This window comes from Neofelis nebulosa, chromosome 9, assembly GCF_028018385.1.
Source record: "Neofelis nebulosa isolate mNeoNeb1 chromosome 9, mNeoNeb1.pri, whole genome shotgun sequence".
NCBI lineage: Eukaryota > Metazoa > Chordata > Mammalia > Carnivora > Felidae > Neofelis > Neofelis nebulosa.
In genome coordinates this window covers 2,384,352-2,410,116 of record NC_080790.1, presented here as the reverse complement: position 1 = coordinate 2,410,116, position 25,765 = coordinate 2,384,352, and the positions used below count along the sequence as shown (strand labels likewise).

At 53.1% G+C, this 25,765-nt stretch overlaps 1 protein-coding gene and 1 non-coding gene across 5 annotated transcripts; both read right to left on the bottom strand.

Moving 5' to 3' along the window:
- Positions 1–138: 138 nt before the first annotated feature.
- ALLC (allantoicase) lies at positions 139–25,765 on the bottom strand. Of its 4 annotated transcripts, XM_058682441.1 has the most exons (13): positions 25,636–25,765; positions 18,228–18,324; positions 15,170–15,264; positions 12,951–13,001; positions 11,406–11,493; positions 10,168–10,293; positions 9,007–9,086; positions 8,047–8,179; positions 5,113–5,268; positions 4,617–4,690; positions 3,553–3,661; positions 1,182–1,306; positions 139–485 (listed from the first exon to the last, which is right to left on the bottom strand). In XM_058682441.1, exons 3-13 carry the CDS (start codon positions 15,257–15,259, stop codon positions 279–281), a joined length of 1,239 nt encoding a protein of 412 aa, XP_058538424.1. In that variant the 5' UTR covers positions 15,260–15,264; positions 18,228–18,324; positions 25,636–25,765; the 3' UTR covers positions 139–278. The 4 variants fall into 4 exon arrangements, with proteins under 4 accessions (XP_058538424.1, XP_058538422.1, XP_058538425.1 ...); XM_058682439.1 differs by lacking the exon at positions 18,228–18,324 and having other exon boundaries at positions 25,636–25,752; XM_058682442.1 differs by lacking the exon at positions 18,228–18,324 and having other exon boundaries at positions 25,630–25,739.
- Positions 15,693–15,777, bottom strand: TRNAR-UCG (transfer RNA arginine (anticodon UCG)). The gene has a single exon. It is a non-coding gene; the product is annotated as a tRNA-Arg (tRNA).

Sequence of the window (25,765 nt, the reverse complement as noted above, 5' to 3'; positions counted from 1 at the left end):
ATTCAATTCTGTAAATATCAATATCTTGTAGTGTTTTTTTAAAAAAGTGATCTTTAAGAGACCACCTATCTTTCACGACCACAGACAATTTTCACACGACCAAACGCTCCACAGCGACGGTAGATACACGTACCGATGTGTGAGCGTGACCGCTTTATTAAATCACCAGGAATTACGTTGATCTTAAAAAGATCAATGGCCAGAAACCTCTTAAGTTTCGGATGTTAAACACCCTTCAAGAGAAGAGTGCGACGGGGCCACCGCACGGCCGCGCAGAGTCACAGGTTGGCCCGGAAGCCTGCCTTCACGGAGAACCTCATCATGGGCTTCTCCCGGGGGCGCAGGAGGCAGAGGGAGCTGGGGAAGCCGTTGAGGCGCAGGCGGCTCACGCCCCCGTCCGGGGTGATGGTGAATCTCACGTGCGTGATGACGTCCTGGAGCTCCAGGGTCAGGCTGTCGAACAAGTGACTTTTGTCGGTGGACAGCTGAAAGAGAGGCAGGAAGTGGTCCTTGTGATAATGCGGAGTGAGGCCCAGACCGGCCGGCGTGGACTCAGGGCCCGTGACCCAGGCCAGTTACTCACTGATAACAGGCTGGCTTACCACAGAGGAAGGCTAGCAGGGGTCAAAAGCCCAGGTAATGCTAACATGAACACTCGGGTCCATGATGTTCGTGGTTCTCAGTGGTTAATTAAGTGGATACACCGATAAGAAAAAGAAAGTGAGAAGTGGGCATATTGGTGCCTCCCAGAGGCCATCACCCATCACCACGTGGGAGCACCCCTCACCCCCCACTCTGACCCACAAAGGACTGTCCTTCTACTGGAGCAAAGAGGACGCTTCTGGAACATCTCCGTGTCCGTCTCACAAGAGGACACATTGTTATAGCTTTAGCTTTAAATATATTAGTCATCCCTTCTAGAAAGTCAATACACTGCAGAAACATTTTCCACACATACATATGTCCTTTGTACATGATGGTTTAAAACAAAACTTGGTTGTTAGAAATGCACACGAATGAAAGACTAGAGCCTGTCTTTCTATTACATAAATGCACAGATACGGTTTTTAGAAGCTGGTGCGTCTTACTATTTAATCTGAGCAGAAGGTTTGGGAAGCAAATCTGAGCAAAGCGGCCCCGACGGCGGGTCCGGCCTTCCCGGGTCCCCGTGGGTGCCATACCTTCGTGACGGGAAGCAGCGGTTTCCACTTATGGCCCGGAAGCTCCCACTTCTGCTTGATCATGTCTTCCTCCTCCTGAGTCGTCAGGATGCAGCCGTCCAGCTTACAGCTGTCGGGCGAATTGCCTGTCGGGACAAATTCAGGGTCACTTCCTCCACTCTGCTTGCCCTCGGCAGTTTGGCTGACTTTTTAATCAACTCAAAGACCCAGCAAAGGACAAATCGTTGTTCTCTCTGAAGAAAAGCAAAGGCAGGACGCATGTGAGAGAAGGAACGTACCCATCTGTGACGGAGGTGGATTGCCTGACGCAATATGCGGGAGTTCATTTTTCAGAGGAATCAAAATCCGCTCGATGCGCGTTAATGGGCCGGCACCTTTGAATTTGCGTGTTCGGCATTTTACTTGGGAAGTGGAAGGTACCTGATAAGCATCCCTGATTGAGCGTTAATTACTTGCACGCTGCTATGTGGCTCATCCCAGACTATCGGGAGGCTGGAAGACACTTTCCTTACGGCACCGCATTGCGTCACGAGAAACAAAAAGAAAGACCGAGCCAAGTTAGCCAGCCAGGGCTTGTCCTCGACCCCACGTGCCGTCTTCCAGGTGTGCTCTGCGTTCGCCCGATAACACATGTGGTCCTGAGTCTCTCTCCTCTCTGGAATTTACTCAGAATTGTGCCCAGTGGGGTTAGAAGACCTCAGGGGTAGGGTCTACACTCTTCGCGGGGAGAACTGCTGTAGGGGTGCCTAAGACTTTAAGATCAACAGAGGAGGGGGTTCTGATCACAGGAAAAAAATACTCAGTGCTCCCATGCCCCCCGCGGCACATCTCTTAAGACGGTGACCTGCAAGGTGCAAGCACGCTGCTGAGGACACATGAAAACCTGAAAGATGTGGGAGGAGGACACGAAAGCCGCTATTTCTGTTTCTGTTTCTTCAGTATCTACACACATACGTGCATATCTGTTAGGTTTCGTGTACATGAGATCACAGCTGGGGTCGGCACGCCCCTCAGGCCGCGACTGTGCTCGTGCTGTGATGGACAGAACCGAGAGGGCCGACGGCAAACTCAGGACGGCGCAGCCTGGGCTCCCTGGTTACGTGCATGTACTGGCCGTTCCCGGGCTCTAACTAAACTATCGCTCACAAAATTAGCAAGCGATTTACATCATCCATGCAGAGACCCACGGACTGAAGATACCGCCGGAAACACAAGCACCCAGGAACCACAAGAAAATAGCAGGGCTGCATTCCCCTGACCCAAGATGAGCTGTTCATCGGCTGTGTGGAAAAGTGAAAGCAGTGACCTGCTAATCAGATCTGAAATAGTCTTCCAGGGGCGCCAGGGGGGCTCAGTCAGTTCAGCATCCGACTTCGGCTCAGATCACGATCTCACGGTTCATGAGTTCGTGCCCCACATTAGGCTCTGTGCTCACAGCTCAGAGCCTGGAGCCTGCTTCAGATTCTGTGTCTCCCTCTCTCTCTGCTCCTCCCCTGCTCACACAGGGTCTCTCTCTCTCTCTCAAAAATAAAGATTTTTTTTTAATTTTTTACGTAAATAAATAAAATAGTCTTCCAAAATTAGGTCACAATCATCTATACTGTGTCTTAAAATAATTAACTTAAATCCACACCACTGAAGAAGAACCTTGCCTTAAACATACACTGCGCCTTGGTGTAGTCGTTAGTAATCGCGTGAGGCCACGATGATTCGCAAGACATTTCAACATCAGGCATCCAAGGGATGAATATAAACTGCCACCGCTTACTGAGACAAGTAAGCAGTCAGGAAACATCCAGTCCATCGCTTATCGAAATTTCACCCGACAATTATAAAGGTTTAATAACCCCTCTTGAACTGTGTCCATATAATGACACAGGTATATATTTCAGAAGAAAGTAGGTTTCAAATGCCAGCGGCACTTGTCCGAATATGTTTTTACTAATAGTACACTTTTGCAAACGTGTAGCTCCCTGCCTTACAAGCCCAGCCTGGAGAGGAAATGCCCCCCCAACCAATCTCCCTAGTCCCCCTGCCATGAGAATACACCCCTATCCAGTTCTTCTGGATGGGACTAACCAGGAACGACTGCACAGGCTCTTTCCAAATGAGATTCGGGAACCCCTATAGTGAAGAGTCTTAGAGCATCACAGAATCTCGGATGACGCCGGGGGGTGACCCAGCTCAACTCTGACATTTTATAAAGGGGGAAGTGGGCCCGCAGAGCTAAAGGAAGTTGCTCAAAACTGCACACCGGAGAGTGCAAAAGCCAAGTGCCGAGCCCACCGTCCTGAGCCCCACGCCCACAGACCACATCATCTTTGTTACCAGCACGCAGGTTCTGTGCGCTCCCTGATGGTTCTACATTCACCTTTAAAATATGTCGTATCGATTTCAATTTGAGTGATCACTCCAGGATGTGCCAGCCGGAAGACTGCCCATTCACAACCCGGAACAAGGAGACTACCATTTTCGTCATTCTGGGATTCAAAAGGAAAAAGAATAAAAAGAAGCCAGCTTGAGGCCACTCAGGAAACGAATTCTGAAAACAGCGAGTGAAAAATGTCGACATGTGATGACATTTCTTTTATTTCTTACTACGGAAGAGCATCTCCTATGCCCCGGTATGTAAATTACTTTCTGTGTTAATTGCCCCCCTTGTCTATTATTCCTTAAATGCCTCATGTGGACTCAGGAGCTTATTGGGTAATTGCTACATTTTTATAAATTTCTGATGTGATTTTCTATGTCGACTGTAAATCTGTGTAGAAGGAGACACACAGAAGGGTCTGTATCCAACCCAGCCCCTAGGTACTCTAATCTATTCGTTTTGACCTTTCAAAGTAGATACGTTCTTGGTCAAATCTATACCACTGTGTAATCTGCCTCCAAACTTAGTTTCTGGCAACGGGAGTCGTCCGCTTCCCATCGGAAGCGTTGGCTGACACGGAGGCTAACCCAAGAGAGGGGTGTTGTCCGGGAAGTTTTCAGTGGGGTTAACAAAGTGCAAGGTGTTTTGTTTTGCTTTTGTTTTGACTTTCTTATCTCACATTAGTTACTAGGCAAACTGAACAGCTGAGCCCCCTGTCTGTCACACACTCATATACGTAGGTGGTCTCATCCATGACACTGGTGGGGTTTTTTGCCTCCAGGTCAACCAATGAATTTATCCACGGGTTTTATATCATTAAATTGTAGACCCTTTATTACAGAACCGGAGGCATTTCAACCATTCGTTGGAGTAGCAGGCGCGGCCAGGGTGTGCGCCTTCTGGGTCCTGCCCTGATGTTACCGTGAAGCAGTAGGCAATCCGGAAAACGACGAGAAGTACTTCCGGAATGCTGCCTACGAGGTTCCGGAAGGAAGCGCTTCCTTGATGTAAACTTAAAACAAGACAGAGGAGACTCTGAATCGTGGCCGTTTTCAACTTCTTACCTCTAACACCGGTGGCCTGTCCGGCCTCCTTGCAGTCTCCCAGCCATCAGCCATAGACCTAGCCTTGCCGACTCCTGCCAGAAATGACATTATTTAATGGAAGTGTCACAGGATTTTATCTTAAATGTGAGAATGAATGCATGGGAGTAAGGAAACCACAGATCCCTTGTGCCTGAACGTTGCTACATAAATTATTGCCATTCAACTTAATGTTTTGATAAATTCACATGCAGCCATAGGGTAAGTTTTACTCTTCCCTTTCAGCCAAAATTAGGAAGGAAAATTAGGAAGGAAAACTGATTTACTTCACATCATAAGGGCATCCAGTCCTGTGTGTGGATGGTTGATCTCATCCACCCCCGTGCTTCAAGATGACACCTCCTAAGTCGCTCATATCCTATTGGGGTGCTTAGTGCAGGTTCATACCATATTGGGGTGCTTAGTGCAGGTGCCCAGACGCCCCAAATGCAGGCCAGCTCCCACAGCAGCATCTCACCTATCATATTGTTTGGATGCCCAAAGTGTGCGTTGCTGAATCCTACACAGGCGCCCCCGTGAGCGATGGCTGCGAGGTCAAACGGTTCCTTGGGATCAGTTGCAGTCCAGTCCTTCTGTCCACAACCATACACTCTAAGACGTGCAATCCCACCGTCTGAGAAGGAAAGAGGCCGTGGCCATTTCTCACTTGGAGAGGGGGCTGTTTGTGGGTCATAAACGACAAAGCTCTCCACACCTGCCTGCTCTGTTTCTCAAATACACCAACCCTACTGCCCCAGGGCCTTTGCACCCACCATTCCCTTGTACTGGAACTACTTTCCCAGCTCTGCAAGAGGCCATTTGTTGTTCTTAGGTGTCACCTTATGTGTCATGGCGTCAGAGATGCTCTTCCTGTCACCGTCTAGTTATCTCCCTCCAGCTCTGCCTAGCCCCGCCTGATTCTCCAGGTTGGGTGAGTCATCATCGCCTCCTGTGAATTTTTGCCAGAGCTCAAATCACAGCCTGAAATGATCTTGTCATGTATTTGTTTAAGCCCCTGCTGGTATCAGTATCTCAGAACCAGAATATAAAATCTTCGAAAGCCAGAATAGTGATCTATCTCGTTTGCTTCTCTATTGTCTCTATCTAGTACTGGTCCTGGCACACAGCAGGTGCTGACATTTCTTACTGGATTAATAACTCCAGGAAGGTCAAAGAGCTATTGGAAGAGCCACCAGAGATATAATGTTTGGGGCCACAAATTAGCGTTGCTAAATACCACACGGACTCATACAAGAGCCTTATGTTTCTATTTTTGTAAAAACACTGACTGAGAAGAGGGAAGATAATGTTCACAAAACCAAATCGCTCTGAGAACCACAGCAGCCTAGAGTAGGTCTGCAGAGCACACAGTAGCCGCCAACATCAACTCACATTCTCGGATTCTGAGAAAACGAATATTTTATGTGTTTGAATAGTACTTCCTGGAAGATGAGAGGAAGCTTTGTATAAACAGCTTTCCCCGTTATTCTACTGAAACCAAGCCCTTATATTGTTCCACGAAAACCTTGATGAAAGTGAGTGATCAGAAAAGAATTCAGTAGAACGGTCTTGATATTTGCAATAAATAAAACCAGACTGTGTTGCCATAAAACCCTAAAAATTACACCAGAGGGGGTCATTCAGCAGAAACTAACTTAGGGGAACCTCTCCTCTGGTTCACCGAGCATCGGGATTCACTCTGACGGCACAGAACACACTTGGCTGTTGAGTGTAAAGCTGATTTTAGGTCTTTAAAAAATAAGACTCTTCTTTACAGACTTCATATCCAGCCTCGCTTTTAATCAAAACTATCAGGGACATCAGGCATGCCACTCCACACTCTGACAGTGACTCATCTAAAGCAACCTGTTGCCACTCCAGGACAAAACACTGCTTCCTTCCCCTTTATACTTGAACCCCGGGGAAAATATTTGTAAATCTGATAAAGGATTTGTATCTAGGAAATACAAAGAGCTCTTACAATTCAACAATAAAAGACAAAAACCCAACTTAAGAATGGGCAAAAGATCTGAAAAGATATCTTTCCCAAAAAACGTGTAGGTATGTATGTGTGTGTGTGTGCGTGTGTGTGTGTGTGTATAGGATCTGTACATAAACACATACAAATGGCCAAGTACAGAACTGAAATATGCTCGTCCTCATTGGTCCTAGAGAAATGCAAGTCAAAACCACAAGGAGACCCCGCTGCACCTCCTCTAAGATGGCTCCAATCAAACAGGCAGATGACAGTACGTGTTGGTGAGGATGTGGAAAAACGGGAACCCGCCCACGCTGTCGGTGACAACGTAAGATAGTGCCACCGTGGTGGAAAACAACGGGAGAGGTCCTCCAACAACTAAAAATGTAGCTATCAGGGCGTCTGGGTGGCTCATTAAGCATCCGGCTCTCGATTTCAGCTCAGGTCATGATCTCGCTGTTCATGGGACGGCGCCCCACGTCAGGCTCTGTGCTGGCAGTGTGGAGCCTGCTCGGGATTCTCTCTCTCCCTCTTTCTCTCTGCCCCTCCCTCACTCACACGTGCATGTGCTCTCTCAAACTTTATTTAAAAAACATAAATAAAAACATAGTTATCATATGACCCAGCGAGTCCAATCCTACGTGTATACCCAAATGAAAACATATATCCACACAAAACCCATAAGGGAATATTTATAGCAGCGTTTTTATAGCCAACGGGTGGAAACAACCCAAGTGTCCATCAGTAGATGAATATATAAACAGTACGGTTTATCCATACAATGGAGTATCGTTCCTCCATGGAAAGACGTAAAGTACCCCTGATATCGAGCCTTGAAAACATGGTAAGCGAAAGAGGCGAGTCACAAAAGACCATTTATGTGAAATGTCCAGCGTGGTCAACTCTGTCCAGACAGAAAGCAGACTGGTGGCTGCTGAGGGCCGAGGGAGGTGAGGGTTGATAGCAAGGTACAGGATTTCCTTTTGAGGAGAGAGTAGTGTTCTCAAATTGAGCGTGGTGATGGCTGCACCTATGCGGTGTTTTTCCGCAGACTTGAAACCATATACCCGGCTAAACCGTAAACCGCTGAACGGTGCACTGCGAGTCGGTGAATTACATTACAACAAAGTTGTTAAGTGAGAGAAAATGAGGGACTTTTGCACACACCGCCTCATCTGCTGGTGCACCTGGTGAAATAGAATGTGTTAGGAGACATTTGACCTGATACGACTCCCTCCCATCACCTCCTAATTGACCTGGTGTTTTTTCAATAACTACCAAAGGATGGCTGGGCTGCGACGAGAATTTCCTAGGGCACAAAAAGGGGCCGCCTGTCACCTGAAAATGCTAGAGAGATAAGTGCCTTCACCCTGAAACATGCCCACACCAAGTCAAGAGGCCACAAGACGGCAGATGGGGCCACATCATACTTACCCGGGAAAATGTTGAGTCTTACGTGAGTCCACCTCTGCTGGGAGTCGACAAGAAAATAATTGTGGCTGGAAGCAGGCTTTCCTGGTTTAAGCTCTGTCATGGGAACCAAGTAATTCCAGTCGTTGGACCCCAGCTAGCAATAAATAGAAAGTGTTAGCAGCGGCCCCAAGGACAGTAAATTCTCTCACCCTGGTGCTCGTGTGGGGCCTACAGGATAGAGATACTTTGGAACAAAACCTGATGATGGCTGCCTAGTAAAATACTTCAATAAAAATACTAATAAAGATCAAGTCCCAGGTTTAATAAGCAGACTAAAGCCCTGAGGGCTTTTCATCCAGATTGAAATAGGCACCGGGCGATGGCAGCAGGGGAACGGGCAGGGAGGGTTGGGAAGAAGGGACAAGATCTGGGACTCCCTCTGAGGATTCTAGAAGAAACCACAATTGGTGACGTGAACATCGGTGCACACCAGGCTGCTCCCTCGGACCCTGAGACCTGGGGTGAACGGGTTGACCTGAACGTCGTGACCAGCATTCCTCAGACTGAAGGGCCTGTGTGTTGTCCCTCTCACTGCTTATTTCCCAGTCTGTTATGGATCAACACTTTCGTAAAACACAATAGAAATTAACGACTGGACAAGCTTTAAAAGACAGGAATGTACAAAAAAGCACAAGTCCACGTGGTTCCTTTACCAGACTCAGCAGGCGTAAAAGGTACGTAAAGTCGTACTCCCGATTTCTGTATTTATCTTATCGGGGTAGCACCTGGCAGGTAGCAGGGCTGGGCAGACCCCCTGGGACACATCGCTAGACCTCACTCGGGCTGTAGAAACCATTTGTGATGCTGGACAAGTAGATGAGGAGAGGCGTGAGTGGGTGGGGTGTCCCTAAGAAGCACCCTCGTGGCCAGGCCTGTGCCCTGGCCACCGCGACAAGCCGCCGACCCTGTTAGCAGACGTACCTTAGCAACAGCCTCAAACTCCGCCGGGGTGGCCGCAGCCCCTGTCCTGACTCCTCTCTGTGGCATTTCTGGTGCTTTATCTGGAGGCAGAGGGACCAACGCGGTTACGGTTCGCGTTCGGAATCAAAGACAATATACTCCTAGTGGGCGGTCTGCTCATTTTTATTCCGCCAAATCACCCCAGAGAGAAGCTTCCTTAAGTCAAAGTATCAGATGATCAAAGTAATAGATTTGCTGAAGGTCCTCGACATTTGAAATACTGAGTAATTCCAGAAGGTGCTGCAGTGCATTTGGCAGTACTTTTGCTCGTCAAAATACAACACCATCTCCAGGGTGAGTCTAGCTGCAGCAAATCTATCACACGACTCGAGTTTTCAGGAGTCGGCTCAATGGAGGTTCTGGAAAATTGCAACGTCAAAGCCAGAAGAAGACCATCCCCCACGGCATCCTTGGAATTGACACTTGGGCGATCCCGAATCGGACTCCGAAGGAATCCTCCTTTTTGCCATCAGGCATTTCCTGCCTCTGCAGCAGCACCTGTCCTGTCCTCACCTACGTTCTCAGGTGCCCCCAGTGTCGGGAGCAGGGCCTGTCCCCTTCATAGAGCCTCGTACTGGGCTGTGGACACAGTGCTTTCAGCGTAAATCTGCCAACTGGCGTGATTTATCTTCCCTAAACACGTGTACGTACACACACATCGTGGTCCCTGCTTCTAAAAACAGTAACGCTGGGACCAGCATCAGACGGTACCATCGAAGGAGCGAAAGCGGGGGTCTGACTTGTACTTATGCTTCGTCCCACGAGGCACAAGGAACCCCTTCCTGACAACTCCGTGGCTGCCGCACTCTTGTGCCCACAGGGACGGCCACCACCCCACAGCCGGCCCACGCCTGGCTCCACACTGTCCAGCAGCCCACGTGCTGCCCTCCCCTGCACCCTGCTCGTCCCGGTGAGGCCCCAAGAGCGTGGGAACAATGAAGTCTACACGTGGCCAAGCTAAAACTCAGAAACCACAGAACACTGTACTGGGAACCCAAGTTCTAAAGCCTGTGGCACTAATGTGGCCTGAGACACGTTGCTGAACCTGTCTGGGTGGAAACTGCACGGGGCGGGGGTGCTGCGGGAGGGGGGGGCAGGCCAGGGGAACGGTTCCCAAGGCACCTCCTTCCAAGTTTGCTGCTTGGATTGATATCCGAGGAGCGTAATCTCCCATGAAGTAGGAAATGTCCACATCGAAGCCCCGGATAATCCCTTGTATCCCCAGCTTGATGATGCACCAGTCGTGACCTACGGGAGGGAAGCGAGGGCATCCCCGTCAGACGTAACTCGGCAGACAAAGCGCGTGATTGAACAGGACCGAGATGAAGAAAAGACTCAGCGACACCCCCTCCCATCCCAGAAAAGGGCACACAGGGTCACTCTCGGCTGGGACGTGAAGATGCCCTCGGCGCGGCCACGCACGCCCCGTGCCCCCACGACAGCCCTCCGCCCCAGCCACGGGCCTTGGATCCAGGGAGACCCGATTCTGGCTCCAAAGTGAAAACCAGCCCCTGCGAGCCTCGCTTCTTCGACTGCGAATCAGGCACGAGATCAGCTTCCAAAACTCAAATGTGACTGCGTCCGGGGTAGAGAACAGCCCGCCCCGCTCGGCAGGTGCTTGACGCACGGCTAGGCCTCCGGCAAACCGCTTGCTCGCCGTCGCCTCAGGCTCTACGGGGCCCAGCTGCCCCCTCCCCGTGGCTGCTAAAGCGCGAGAAGTCTACAAGCCACAGGTCACCCAGTACTTCCTGGCTACTTGTGGTCACATGTAGACGCGGCCTGGAAATGCCCAGATTCATCAGCAGCTGCTAATGTACCTGGGAAATATCCAGGACCTCTGTAGCAGTTGACTCAGCTGAAGAACCCAGTTATCAGCTGGATAAGAACCCAGTTACAACGCCGGATTTAGTTTGCTCTCACAGGCGCGTCTGCAGCTTTAACAGGTGTATTTTCATTGAGCCTGGTGAGGAGCAACGAATAAAAGCCGGCCCTTCTCACTGGTGACAGGACGGGGGCTGCGTGGGCGAGCCCGTCTACACAGCAGTCAAGGAGGGACCAGAGCACCCTCTTCAGAGAGCCGTGTAGACGCAACGCACCCACACACGCCACCCTGTGACGTTGCCACCCCGCTCGGGAGGTGCGCCCCGCCCCCCGCAGCCTCACCAACACCCCCGCTGTCCCAGCAGCACATCCTCCTTTTCACCTGATGGCGCACAGACGACCCCTTCCTAAACCCTCCGAGCCTGATGTTCGGAAGGGTCACGTGAGGTCCGGGGACCCGGGACGGAGCTGCCAGAACGCACCCCGGCTTCCCAACACCCGCGTTTAAGCTCCGTCGCGTTAAGGAGCGGTCTCAGTACCTGGACTCCTTTTCCTTCTGGTCTCCCATCCATCCATCCACTTCCCAAACTCCGTGTATTCGTCTTCTCTGAAGCTTGGGCTTTTACTCTAAAGCAGAGACGGAGACGAGGTGGTGGTTGCCATCCCTGCGAGGGCCTGGCCCGTTTTGTCCGCCCAAGGGACAGGAGACCCACGCCAACGGGGACTCGGAGGGAATCCCCGGCCGGCGTGGGGGTGCCTGCCACCACCCTCGCACTCGGGTAACCCGTTCCAGATCAGGAGGGGCCGCCCCATTTTGCGACACCTCCAGAGAAAGAAATCCTGCTTCTCTGCGGCCCTCGATGCATAGAATTAACTGGCGGTAGTGACAGCTGAAGCCCCGTCGCAGTGAATTGCGTGGCCCCACAAACAGCGCAGCCCCCCCAAGGCAGCCTACGGCAGCCGGAAAGAAAGAGCCGGCAAGGGTACGTCTCCCAGGCAACCCAGAAAAGACTGCTTAACAAGGAGTCCGGCCCAAGCGCGTGAGGCGTAGGCGGGATGCTGAGGCCCAGCTGTACCCTTGGACCCCGGCCCTCGGAGCTGCTCCGTGTGTAGACAGCTAGCCTATTCCTTTTAGTAGCTACACAGTGTCCCATATACGGAAGTTCATATATGGGTCCCATCAATGGACGGCTGGATTGGCCCTTTCCCCTCCAAACAACACTGGGATGAATATTTTCTACACATCTTTGCCTACTTTTGCAAATAATATAAACCCATGGAATAACGAGGTCAAAGTGTGTAGGCATTTAAGTTTTCTATAGACAGACATATGGTAAAATGAAAAGAGCTTTGACATCTATCAGCTGTGTGACCTAGAACAAGTAAATCAACATCTCTGTTCCTCATTCTATTGTCATTTTCTCTGAGGAGTAAGTTAATGTATGTAAGATGTCCTCGGAATGTCATACTTTAACATGCTCTAGACCTGGCCGGGTCCTGCCCGGAAAGAGGGGCCCTGTCACCAGGGTGACGACATGGCCGGTAACCACGGTGGAGGACAGCATGCTGCCCACTCACGAGAACTCACACCCCATGGCTGGCGTAGCAAGGTAGCAGGATTCCAGCCGAGGTTCCTTTCTTCCCTATATTTTCAGGTTTGTTTTTTCTTTTGTTTTGTTCACAAGCACGTCCTACACTTTTATAATTAGGCAGGTAAGACACTTCCCCAAAATTCAACGTGTGTGCCAGATTTCTTCCTGGCCCAGATTATGAGCTCTGCGTGAGACAGAGGACAGTATGCAAGGATCTCAGTGATTTTCCCATAAAGCCATGCGGCCCCCCCCACATCCCTGTGTCCGATGCCCGTCTGTCTCCAATGTGTCTCAGCACGAGCTGGTGCGGATCTCTACATGTTTCTACTGTTCCAACGTGCCCGTTACTGGTCCACACTCCAGGACTCCCATCTCAAACATCCGGGCAGATTCTAATTGCCGTGTCGGCACAGATGGCTCTACCCCAACGCTTCATGGTGCGGGATGCCCACTTACAATACCTTTATGGTGCGGGATGCCCACTCACAATACCTTTATGAGGTTTTCCGCAGGAGCAAAAAAATCATCCGTTGCAAATAAAATCTAGACAAAGAAAGAAAGAAGATAAAAAAGGCATAAGTTAAAAACGATTTTATTTCATTTTGCAAGACGCGGTAGAAAGAAACGTGGAATTGCCCGGGGGAAAGAACGCTATGCAATTAAGCCGCTATGCTTTCGACACGTCTAGACTTCGTGGCCTGCCTCAGCTCGTTCCAGCCTGTACTCGGCACCCCTTGGCCATCTGGATGGGGACGTGCTGACTTCTTACAGTCAGGAAGAAACTACACCAATCCTCCTTTTCACGAATGGAGGACACTGGGCTTTGTGACTCCCTCGCACACAGAGCGATGGCCCAAAAACACCACCCTGGGCCAGGCCTATGGTTCGGCTGTCTCACCGTCGGACGCCCTGCAGGAGGGGGGGGGGGGGCCTGGTAATTCATCAACCAAAGCAGGACGTTTGTGAGAGGGAGGGGGTTGCTACTCATCACCCCAAGAAAACAGGTGTAAATGGACTTTTCTGGACAAAACGGGCCGCGGCCCCACCGACCAAAGCCAGACCCTCGTGACAGCTGCCGTCGGGAGGGGACCCCGGGCACTGGTGTCGGGAATTAGCCGGTGACGTTTGCAAGGCCACTCGTCTGTGGCTGAAGTGAGGTGTGTTCATCAGGGGGCATTTGTCTACGTGGAGGAAGCCGTGTCAGGATGCTGTCACCGGCACCTGTCGCGAGGGCTCGGCAGCTCGAGCATTGACGGGCACAGCGGCTTCGCGGAAGGGACACTGAAACTCCCACTACCGGGACTCTGTGGGGTCTACGCAGAGGGTCCGCTCTGGGCAAGGCTCCACTTTGCTGATGGGAGTAGCTCTCCGGAGATCTCGACACACCGCGGCTGCCGGGGCCGAGCCTCCTCGGACGGCACTGGTTGACCCGGGCCACGGTCTCGGCAGAAGGGACCCCTGCCCCTGCCCTGCCGAGGCCGCTCCTCGTGGGTGGCGGTGCGAGCCGCGTGACGGCCCCGCGGCGCCAGCCATCGGAGCAGCCGCCCTGCCTGCGTGCCCCGGTGCCGCCTCCAGCAGCCACGAGGGCCCCGGGCCGGCAGCCGGCCCCCAGCTCTGGGCTGGAAGGACTGACTCTACGGAGAACCAGCTTGTAGAGAAGGACACCTCGCCTAGCCCCGGACTTCATTGATCTCCTCTCCCCGTTGCCTGGACCACGAGTGTAGTTAGTGTCTCGGGTTTGGGCGTGTTGTCTAGGAATCGTTATCGTGCAGGCTGTTAGTTGCTGAACTATCGTTGGCAAAGTCAGTCCCAGCCTCCGAGCATAATTCGCCTCTAAGGACACTACTGTCCTCGGACCCCAGCCCAGAACCTACAGGTCAGGGGAGACCTCGCTGTTCTGCTGCGGATGACTGTCGCGGAGGCAGAGTGTAGGGGATCGCGGCTGTGTCGGGGCCGACCCGCCCGCTGAGAGTCTGCAAGGGCCAAGCCCGGGTGAGCGGAGCAGACACGCGGGAACGCGTCCAGGCCCGTCGCTGGCGCCTCGGCAGAGACCCTCACGGGGCACCCGGGGCCTCTCCGACCTCCCCGGGCCCATGCCCCCCAGCAAGTCCCTGATGACTTCCAGAAACACTCAACCAGCTGGGGCACGCCTCGCTGCCTCCCCCGGCGTCCTGACCGAAGCGGCCCCTCGCCCCTTTTCCTCGCCGGCTCCCTCTCCCACTTGAAGACCCCCTGTGCAGACAGGGGCCGCACAGCCTTTCCCGGCACCTCCCGCCCCACTCGCGGCCCCCGGCTCCCGCAGCACCTGTCTCCCTGGGGGAGCAAGAGCCTCTGGAGGGCGGGACGCCCCCCTCGGCCCCGTCTGTACCGGACGACGCACCTGCGAGGTGCTGGCGCTCAGTGCCTCTGCACTTTACCGGTATCACAGTGCCCTGTGCTTGTCAACAACGGTTCCAGGTAATCCCCACACTGACATTTGAGGACCACTGATCTACACCGTGAGAAAACACAGAGGGACGGAGGACTGGTCACAGGTGCAGGATGTCTTTTTGTTCTAAGCTTAAAGCAATACTGCCTTTGCTAGAATCGTCCCCAGTTTCTTAAAAATTCTTCGGAAGCCTTTTGCGATAACGGGCTGGAACTTCGGCCCGATTCTGGCCATTCTAACTAGGTTCCTGCAGTGTTCTCCTTGCCGTGAGACCCCCACTTACCTCTCCTCCTACGGACTCAGAGGCCATGTCAACCAGCCGGGTGAAGTCCAGAGACCTGGCCGGTTTTCCCTCCCTGGGAGAGTCGGCCATGCTTCCTAGCAACAAGAAGGGAGGCTCGGTCAGCCTCGGGCGTAGAGGGTAGCAGAACCCACGTGAGCAAGCGAGGCCCTCACCCGGGTCCCCCAAACCAAGGTCTGAGACACTCAAACAACACACATATTGTCCAGTGGACGTGACGGGTGCCCACGCGCTCCAGGGTCCCCAACTCCAGGTTGTGACTTTGCACAAACACTGAACCGGGACCGAATGAGAGCACACTCCCTCTGAACTACGTAAGAACAAAGTTCCACCAAATACACGAATCCCACTGCCTCAGATTGTAATTTTATTTCATTTTTTAAACTTTTTTCCTAATGTTTAGTTATTTTTGAAAGATAGAGACAGAGGACAAGCGGGGGAGGGGCAGAGAGAGAGGGAGACACAGAATCGGAAGCAGGTTCCAGGCTCCGAGCCGTCAGCCCAGAGCCCGACGCGGGGCTCGAACCCACGGACCGCGAGATCATGACCTGAGCCGAAGTCAGACGCTCAACCGACTGAGCCACCCAGGCGCCCCTTTTTTATTTTTTAAAGGGGAAAATTTTTCTAGTTTAGAAAGGAATAATTTGCTTTTAATAGTGTTTAGATCCATTCAAAAATCACTTCTTGAGCAACTAGCTGGCAGGCCCTGGCTAGAAATGGGGTACACAGGAGAATGCATGCCCTGCCCACACGGACTCCCCCATGGGGGAGACGGATGCCCCAGACACCCGTGCAGAGCAATGCTCTGGAACCATCCGAGACCACAGCACGGAGACGGCTCCATCCAGGAGCATCCAGGACCGTTTGTGGTATCACCAGTGGGGCTGGCGTAACTTAACCCAGCCCCCCACGCCCCGCCGCACCCTTATTTTGAAGTTGAGAAAGCAGAGATTTGGAGAAGGTGGGGAGGCATGGAAGGAGGCCGGGGGACTCGGGGCCGGCCTAGAGGTCGCCCCACTCCTAAGCCAACGGATGACCTTCGTTCCTACCTTTTTTCCTACCCCTCGTGGTGAAAAGAGAAAACTACACAAAAAACATCTCATTAAGAATTATTCACACAAATCAAAACCACAATGAGATACCACCTCACACCTGTCAGAATGGCCCACATTAACAACTCAGGCACAACAGATGTTGGCCAGGATGCAGAGAAAGAGGATCTCTTTTGCATTGTTGATGGGAACGCAAGCTGGTGCAGCCACTCGGGAAAACGGTACGGAGGTTCCTCAAAAAACTAAAAATAGAACCACCCTGCGACCCAGCAATTGCACTACTAGGCATTTATCCACGGGATACAGGTGTGCTGTTTCGAAGGGACACACGCACCCCCCTGATTATAGCAGCCGTATCAACAGTAGCCAAAGTATGGAAAGAGCCCAAATGTCCATTGATGGATGAACGGATAAAGAAGATGTGGTCTATAGATACAATGGAGTATTACTCGGCAATCAAAAAGAATGAAATTCTTGGGGCGCCTGGGTGGCGCAGTCGGTTAAGCGTCCGACTTCAGCCAGGTCACGATCTCGCGGCCCGTGAGTTCGAGCCCCGCGTCGGGCTCTGGGCCGATGGCTCGGAGCCTGGAGCCTGTTTCCGATTCTGTGTCTCCCTCTCTCTCTGCCCCTCCCCCGTTCATGCTCTGTCTCTCTCTGTCCCAAAAATAAATAAAAAAAAAAAACGTTGAAAAAAAAAAAAAAATTTAAAAAAAAAAAAAAAAAAAAAGAATGAAATTCTTGCCATTTGCAACTACGTGGATGGAACTGGAGGGTATTGTGCTAAGTGAAATTAGTCAGTCGGAGAAAGATAAGTATACGATTTCACTCATATGAGGAATTTAAGATACAAAACAAATGAACAGAAGGGAAGGGAAGCAAAAATAATACAAAAACAGGGAGGGGGACAAAACAGAAGACACTCATAAATATGGAGAACAAACTGAAGGTTGCAGGAGGGGTTGTGGGGGGGGGGGATGGGCTCAATGGGGGAGGGGCACTAAGGAATCTACTCCTGAAATCATTGTTGCACTAGATGCTAACTTGGATGTAAATTTTAAAAAATAAAAAATAAAACAAGATAATAAAAAAAAAAGAATTATTCACAATAAGGGGGCACCTGGGTGGCTCAGTCAGTTGAGCATCTGACTTCGGCTCAGGTCACGATCTCACAGTCTGTGAGTTTAAACCCCGCGACAGGCTCGCTGGTGTCTGCTCAGAGCCTGGATCCTGCTTCAGATTCTGTGCCCCCCTTTCTCTCTCGGCCCCTCCCCTGCTGGTTCTCTCTCTCAAAAATAAACAAACATTTAAAGAAAGAATTATTCAGGGGCGCCTGGGTGGCTCAGTCGGTTAGGCGTCTGACTTCAGCCCAGGTCACGATCTCACGGTCCATGAGTTCGAGCCCCGCGTCGGGCTCTGGGCTGACGGCTCAGAGCCTGGAGCCTGCTTCCAATTCTGTGTCTCCCTCTCTCTGACCCTCCCCCATTCATGCTCTGTCTCTGTCTCAAAAGTAAAATAAACGTTAAAAAAAAAATTAAAAAAAAAAAAGAAAGAATTATTCACAATGGAAGAAACACAAATGGTCAATGCACATGAGAAGTCAGCTCTCCTTGAAATCACAAGAACGTGATTCCTCATAATATGACATTTTTCCTCATGAAATGGACACTTTTCTGTAACCAACAGACACCCACCATCTGCTGTCAGGAATGTGAATTGGAACACTGTCTGTGATGATCTTGTAATAACTCAAAGAACAGGCAGTTCCCCCCCAAGCTCTTCATGCTGGAGGGTCCCTGTCTCTGCTGCGTCCTCTCACCCCGGTGGCCCCACACGGTCCCCGGGCCCCTAACATCACCCGCATGCTGGTTGTCCCCAAATACATCTCGCCTTCCTGGATTTCCACCTGCCAACCCCAGCTGTCCCCCGGGATGCGTGCCCCACGTGCGAGGTCCTCCCCGACTCGGGCTCCCCTCCCCCGCCGGACTCACCTCGTCCTCAAGCCGCCCAAACAGCCTCAGGGTCACCTTTCATTTGTCTCCTCTTCCCCTTACACCTCAAATCCAGTCCGAAGTTGGATTCAGAACCCTGAAATGATATGACGTATGGAATTTCCTTCCGAACTATCCGAGAAGGAGAGGAAGTACTTCAACACATGGATGAAACAGTCTGGCCAGGACTCGATAACCGTGTCAGTGGTGACGGGTACGTGAGGGCTCCAAAGATCAACTGCTTCTGTACACGATGAAATCGTTCACGGTAAAATTATACGTCTTACACGCACTGTCCGCACGCACGAAGAGAGACAAAGTGGGGGGAGGCATCGTCGTCTCTCTCCTGCGTCATGAAAACACCCCCAGGGGCCCTCCCTGTGTCCGTCCTTCCCTCTCTGCAGCCGTCTGTCCTCAGCGAGACACCGGACCAACCTTTTGCTAAGCACAGTCAAAAGTTAAGACCCTGTGTGCTTTCCCTGTCACTCAGAGCAGGAGCTGGTGTCCCTCCGAGGTCCACGGGGCCCTCCCCCACCTGCCCATCCAGGGCCCCCTACGCGTCCCCGACCCCCCCCCCACCAGTGCCACGGGCATGTCCCACCTCCGTGGCTCTGCTGGGAGGCTCTTCCCCCCCTTCTGTGTGGCACACGCCCTCCCCTCCCTTCAAGCCCGTGCTCCCCCATCACCTTCTCAGGAAGGCCCGCCCTGACCCCCAGGTACAGTGACAGGTGGGCACACGGTGTGACCTGCTGGTTTATTATCATCTGTCTTTCCCAACTAGACGTGTGCTCCACGAGGACAATAATCTGTTGGGTCCACTGGTGTTTATTTCTCCATTAAACGGGTGGGTGAATAATGTTTTCTAACTCATTTTCTGTTTGAGAATACTAGTTCCCATGGGGCACTTGGGTGGCTCAGTCGGGTGAGCGTCCGACTTCGGCTCAGGTCACGATCTCACTGTTTGTGGGTTCGAGCCCCGCGTCGGGCTCTGTGCTGCCAGCTCGGAGCCTGGAGCTTCGGATTCTGTGTCTCCCCCTCTCTCCGCCCCTCCCCTGCTCATGCTCTCTCTCTCTCTCTCTCTCTCTCTCTCTCTCTCAAAAATGAATAAACATTAAAAAAACTTAGAGAAGTTTAGGGGTGCCTGGGTGGCTCAGTCGGTTCAGCCTCCGACTTCAGCTCAGGTCATGATCTCGTGGTTCACGAGTTCGAGCCCCGTGTCGGGCTCTGTGCTGCCAGCTCGGAGCCTGGAGCTTCGGATTCTGTGTCTCCCCCTCTCTCCGCCCCTCCCCTGCTCATGCTCTCTCTCTCTCTCTCTCTCTCTCTCTCTCAAAAATGAATAAACATTAAAAAAACTTAGAGAAGTTTAGGGGTGCCTGGGTGGCTCAGTCGGTTCAGCCTCCGACTTCAGCTCAGGTCATGATCTCGTGGTTCACGAGTTCGAGCCCCGTGTCGGGCTCTGTGCTGACAGCTCGGAGCCTGGAGCTTCGGATTCTGTGTCTCCCCCTCTCTCCGCCCCTCCCCTGCTCATGCTCTGTCTCTCTCTCTCTCTCTTTCTCTCTCTAAAAAATGAATAAACATTAAAAAAAAAAACTTAGAGAAGTTTAGGGGCGCCTCGGTGGCTCAGTCGGTTGAGCGTCCGACTTCAGCTCAGGTCACGATCTCACGGTTCACGAGTTCGAGCCCCGAGTCGGTCTCTGTGCTGACAGCTCGGAGCCTGGAGCCCACTTCTGATTCTGTGTCTCCCTCTCTCTCTCTGCTCTTCCCCCACTCACGTATGCACTCACTCTCTCTCAAAAAAAATACATATATAAATAGATAAAATACTGGTTCCCTCACTGAACTAAAATCTTCCTGAGGATGAAAAGGTGCGGAAGAAAACTGCTAACGCTGATCGTGAGTTTGCAATAACGTCATGCACAGTCCACATATTTTATCTCTTTGATCCACAACAACTCCGCGATTTTATATAATTCACATCTTACAAATGAAGGGAATGCACCTTTGGGAGCTCAAGTAGCCTGTATAAACCACGCAGCCGGAACGCGAACCACATTTCCCACCCGGATCCGCCCAGACGAGACTGACACGCGAGAGCCCCGGGCACTCTCGCGTGGCATGCGGGTCGACCGGTCTGTGACTGTGCAGTGCTGTGACGGCACCGGGTCCCACCTGCTCGGCGGGCTCCCGCGGAGGGCAGGTCACAGACACGGCCGGCGGTGGTGATCCAGGTGGCAGTGGCGGACTTGTAGCGCGACCTCCGGGGCTCCGGAGCTCCCTGCCGGAGCGGACGCCTGAGTTGGGACTTGAGGAGAAGAAGGGACGAGGGAGACAGCACGTGCCAGGCGTGCGGGCGCGACGGGCCACGGAGGCCACGGAAGTAGAGGTCGGCATTCGTCTGCACCTACGCTGTCCAACCGAGAAGCCACAGGCCATGAGTGGCTATTTAACACATGGAAGTTTAATCGAAATTAAATAAAATTAAGAATGTAGTTTTCCCTGCCACTAGCCACATGTCGGTGCTCAGGAACCACACGTGGCTTCCGTGTTGGACAGAGGACACACAGCACCTTCCGTCCCAGGAAGTTTTATTCACCTGTGCAGGGAAAGCACTGAGCAACGAGGGCGCAAGACCCCAGCCCTCCGCCGCCGTGTAGCCTAACACAACCACGGACACTGCACCACAGGACAGACACGCGCCCTCTGCGCAGGCTGACGTCACGGGGCTTCTGCGCAGAGCTCTCCTGCCAGGTCAACCCGTCAAGGCCGAGACACTGGCGGTCTGCCGTGTCCCAGCTCGGGCTCGGCGGCCCCTCCAGCAGGCAGCACGCGGGCTCAGGAGCGCAGAGCTCAGGGCCAGCCCGACAGGTGCCAAGACGGGGGCCTGGCCAAGCCTGTGGGTCGCTGCAGGCTTTCCCCCCACAGCAACAGCTTAGTGACCGACCTGTATCCTGGACAAGGTGACCCAGGGCCAGGCCAGTCACGGGCACACCGCAAAGCCTTGCTGGATATTTCATCGTCTTAATCACAAAACATTTGATTTACCCGGTCGTTCTTTTGGAAAGGCCCGATTTTTTTCCCGGGCAGTTGCAGCGAGCTCCCTATGCGCCAGTTTGCCAAAGCCACCGATTTAACGCCCCTTCTCCCAGCTACCGGGTTTGGTGGAAAAAGCAAGGTGTCACGGCAACGTGGGGCGGGGTCCTGTGGTCCGGCCTCCCCGCTGGCCGGAGAGCAGTGGGAGGGGGAAGCTCTGGCCACCCTCGCCGTCTTTCATCTTTCTCTTCCGTGCGCCCCCCATCACCTCCACCAGGCAGTGTGTGCTGCAGGTGCGCGGGAGGGAGAGCAAGCCAGGGAGGCGTCTGACACGCTTCTCCCAGGGACCAGTCTCAAGCCATCCGGTTTTTAGGCTCCACCCTCCATCAGACAACAAGCCACTTCTGCTCTTCCTTTTAAAAAAAGAATGCTCTAGCAACGTGGATGGAACCGGAGAGTGTTGTGCTAAGTGAAATAAGTCAGAGAAGGACAGATACCGTATGTTTTCACTCTTATGTGGATCCTGAGAAACTTAACAGAAGACCATGGGGGAGGGGAAGGAAAAAAAAAAAAAGGTTAGAGAGGGAGGGAGGGAGCCAAAACATAAGAGACTCTTATTAAAAACTGAGAACAAACTGAGGGTTGGGGGGGGGGGGGGGCGGGAGGGGGGGGGGGGTGAGGGGCATTAAGGAGGGCACCTGTTCGGATGAGCACTGGGTGTTGTATGGAAACCTATTTGACAATAAATTTCACATTTAAAAAAATAATGATAATAAATAAAAATTTTAAAAAGACGGCTCCCTTCTGGAAATGAATGTTTCCATTTAGCAAATCAATAAATGGGAAGCTCGTCTTCAGAAAACGTCAGTCAGGGTCGCGGTGCCCTCTGGGGCTGACGCTGTAAAGCAGGCGGGACGTCTCCCGCCCCAGCCTCCGTGGTGCAGGTGGCAGTCGGGGTGACATAACCCAGCCCGTTCCTCAAACCGGATGAACACGCTTTCCCCAAGCTCCTCGAAACATGCGTGTATTCCCTGAAAAGCACCGCGAAGCCAGGCCTCGAGGCCGATGTTCGTCTTTCCAAATGAAACCTAGTGCTTGGGCACATCTGTTGGAATTGGCAGAAGTGAATCGCTTTGGGGCAGAGATTTCTCCGCGAGCTTCGTCCTCAGCCCCCCGCCCCTGGCCGACCCCTAGCCTGTGAGCCCCACGGGGGACGGGGCGCCGTGAAGGGACCCTCGCGGCGGCTCCCGGGACACAGTCACTTCATCATTCTCCTGCTAAGGCTCCATCTTGGCCAAGCCCCTGCCACTGCAGCGGGTCAGAAGGTGCTTCACCGCGATAAAAGAGAAACAAACAGACCTTGTAAAATACCAGAGGCGTCACCAGAGACAAATCCGAGAGAAGCATGACTCTCCCGGTGCAATTTAACGGAAACAGCCGGGGGCGGGGGGGACGCAGGTAAAATTCAGCCCCAATTCCCTCTGCTGCCACTCCCACCCCTTTCCACCACTTTCCACAAAGAAGTCAGGTCTGCAAAGAGCAGAGACTCTCCGTGAGGTACTGAGCGCCCAAAGGGTGTGACGGTGGCCCAGCCCGAAGATGCTAGCCCTTGCCACATGGGTATGTAAGTTGAATCCGATGCAATAGAAAAGTCGGTTTCGTGGTCACACTCGCCATATTTTAGGCGCTCGGAAGCCAGGTGGGGGCTGGTAGCACAGGAGAGAGACTTCTATTGCTGGGGCAGGATCTGGCCATCGGTGCACGTTGCAGGAGGGCACCACCGTGTCCGTTCTCGTTAATGACCTTAGCCATAAGGCCAATGTTCAGGAATGATCTTAGAACTCTCTAGCAACCTCTCAGCAATGCCAGGAAAGCGCCAGCAACGGTGCAAAACCAAGTTTTGCCGGCCCCTGCGACCGTGCGACCTCACCCGGCAATGGGGTCTCTGCAGATGCGAGTGTGTCGACCGACCCTGAGAGGGGGAGGGGCTCCTGAATAATCCATGCGAGTCCGCCGTCTAATCTCAGGAGACGGTGCGAGCAGAGACCTTTCTCTGGCTGGAAGCGTGCGAGGGCCGGACGGAGCCCTGGAGGAGCCATAGGCGGCGGCCGCCGGCCCCAGCAAGGGACCAGGAACCCCAGCCCTGCAAGCACGGACGCGGCCTCTTCCCTCCCCTCCCCTCCCCTCCCCTCCCCTCCCCTCCCCTCCCCTCCCCAGAGCCTCCTGCACTCAGGCCGGCACTTTGACTCCGCCTGTGAAACCCAGCAGAGCAGCCAGCCGAGCCCAGCCGGACTTCTGAGCTGCAGACCGTAGGATAACAAATCTGCATGGAGACCCTGAGAGTGTGTGACGACATCCTGACACACCCCAGAGTTCTCTATTCGGACTTCACGACACACGAGGTCAGAGAGACGCAGCGGGCTTTCGCCTTCTGGGACGGACGACGAGGCCCCTCGGGTCCCGGGGGCCAGAGGCTGTGGCCGCATCGCCGGTGCCCGTTATAAGGGACTCACGGGGGCGCACTCAGGACGTTCGCTGGCACCGCTGGGGACCCCAGGCTGGCCTGTGTGTCTGGGGGCGCCCGGCCCTCAGCCCCCCAGATGCCCTGCTGACCGCGCTCAGGCTGTGCCGGCCTCTCGGCGGGTCCAGCCAGGTCGGCTTTAACTAACGTAGCCCAGTGCAAGCTGGGGCCTCCGGGGAAAGTCTGGGTCTGGCTCTGGGAGGCTTCCCGCCACGCTTTCCATCAAGTAAGCGTCACCACGTGAGACGGGCACAAGGAAGAGAAAGGAGGTCTGCAAGCCTCAGCCCTGAATCTCCACTCCTGTCCTCGTGCCTTCCTGATGCCAGCCGGAGAGTGACACACGATTGTGCCCGCCGCAGAGAAGCCCCGAGAGGCAGGGTCACACGGTCACGCAAGGGAGGGGACGCGTTTCCAGGGAGGCCGCCCCTGCCCCTGTGTCAGAGCACAGCCCCACCCGTCCATTACCCATCAAGAAAACAGTGAAGTCTTCACTGTCTCCCCCGGAGCCGCACGACTGGTGTCTGTTCCCCCACAGTCTCGGAGCCCATGGCGTGAAAAGTCTCCCACCACAGACAAGAATGCCGCCCCACGAGGCGGCAATCACGCTACCGGGAATTGGCCCAGGGGTACAGAAGCACTTAATTCAAAGGGGCACGGGCACCCCGATGTTCATAGCAGCGTTATTTTCAACAGCCAAGATAGGGAAACAGCCCAGGTGTCCATGGACTGATGCACACACACACACACACACACAGACCTATACACACAAATGGAATATCACTCGGCCGTGAGAAAGAACGAAATCTCCCCACTTGCAACAATACGGATGGAGCCAGAGTGTAATGCTAAGTGAAGACAGTCGGAGAAAGTTAGAAACCGTATGACTTCACTTATACGTGGAATTTAAGAACCAAATGAGTAAAGGGAAAAAGAGACAGAGGGAGAGGAACCACGAGACAGACTCTTACCTACGGAGGACAAACTGATGGTTACCAGAAGGGAGCTGGGCGGGGGGTGGGCTAGGCGGGAGATGGCCATTGAGGAGGGCACTTGTGATGAGCCCTGTGTGTCGTCTGCAGGTGACGAATCACGGTATCGTACACCCGAAACTAATATTACACTGTATGTTGACTACACTGGACTTAAAATAAATAAATAAAATTTGTTTAAGTTTATTTATTTATTTTGAGAGAGAGAGGAGGAGGGGAGGGGCAGAGAGAGAAAGAGACAGAGAAAATCCCAAGCAGGCTCTGCCCGGTCAGCACAGAGCCTGACACAGGGCTCAAACCCATGAACCATGAGATCATGACTTGAGCCTAGATCGAGAGTCAGATGCTTAACTGGATGACCTCCCCCACCAGGAGCCCCAATAAAATTTTTTTTTTAAATGTGAGGTGGGGGGGCACCTGGGTGGCGCAGTCGGTTAAGCGTCCGACTTCAGCCAGGTCACGATCTCGCAGTCTGTGAGTTCGAGCCCCGCGTCGGGCTCTGGGCTGATGGCTTGGAGCCTGGAGCCTGTTTCCGATTCTGCGTCTCCCTCTCTCTCTGCCCCTCCCCCGTTCATGCTCTGCCTCTCTCTGTCCCAAAAATAAATAAAAAACGTTGAAAAAAAAAAAATTTTAATGTGAGGTGGGGAGAGGACGAACAGCAGGGGAGCAGGGTCCAGCCTGGCACCTCACTGGAAACACCACCTGGTGTCTGGCCAGCCCCACGCCTGGCCCCGGGTCCACAGGGTTTGGGGACCCGCCCCCGCCCTTACTTCCAGCTGGCAGATGCCCATGGTGCCATTCGTCCCCCGAACCGTGGCAAGGACAGCGTTAAAATGGGAAGTTATGTACAAAGGGACCCTACCCTCACCTCGGAATCCGAGGTCCAGTGTTTAGGGCTGGATTTCTTGCTCCCCACAAGCCAGCCCAGGTCCCGTGGTGGTCTGGTGCCCGCAGGAGAGAATTATAGGGCCCTCACCTAGCAAGATGGAATTTTCTGG

Excerpts from the sequence above, each read along its gene's own strand:
- ALLC (XM_058682441.1), bottom strand. The coding sequence starts at position 15,259 with ATGGCCGACTCTCCCAGGGAGGGAAAACCGGCCAGGTCTCTGGACTTC. Across the intron at positions 5,269-8,046 it reads AAGACTCAACATTTTCCCGG|ACGGTGGGATTGCACGTCTT; the intron begins GTAAGTATGATG and ends TTTCCTTCTCAG. Across the intron at positions 486-1,181 it reads CGCTGCTTCCCGTCACGAAG|CTGTCCACCGACAAAAGTCA; the intron begins GTATGGCACCCA and ends CCTCTCTTTCAG.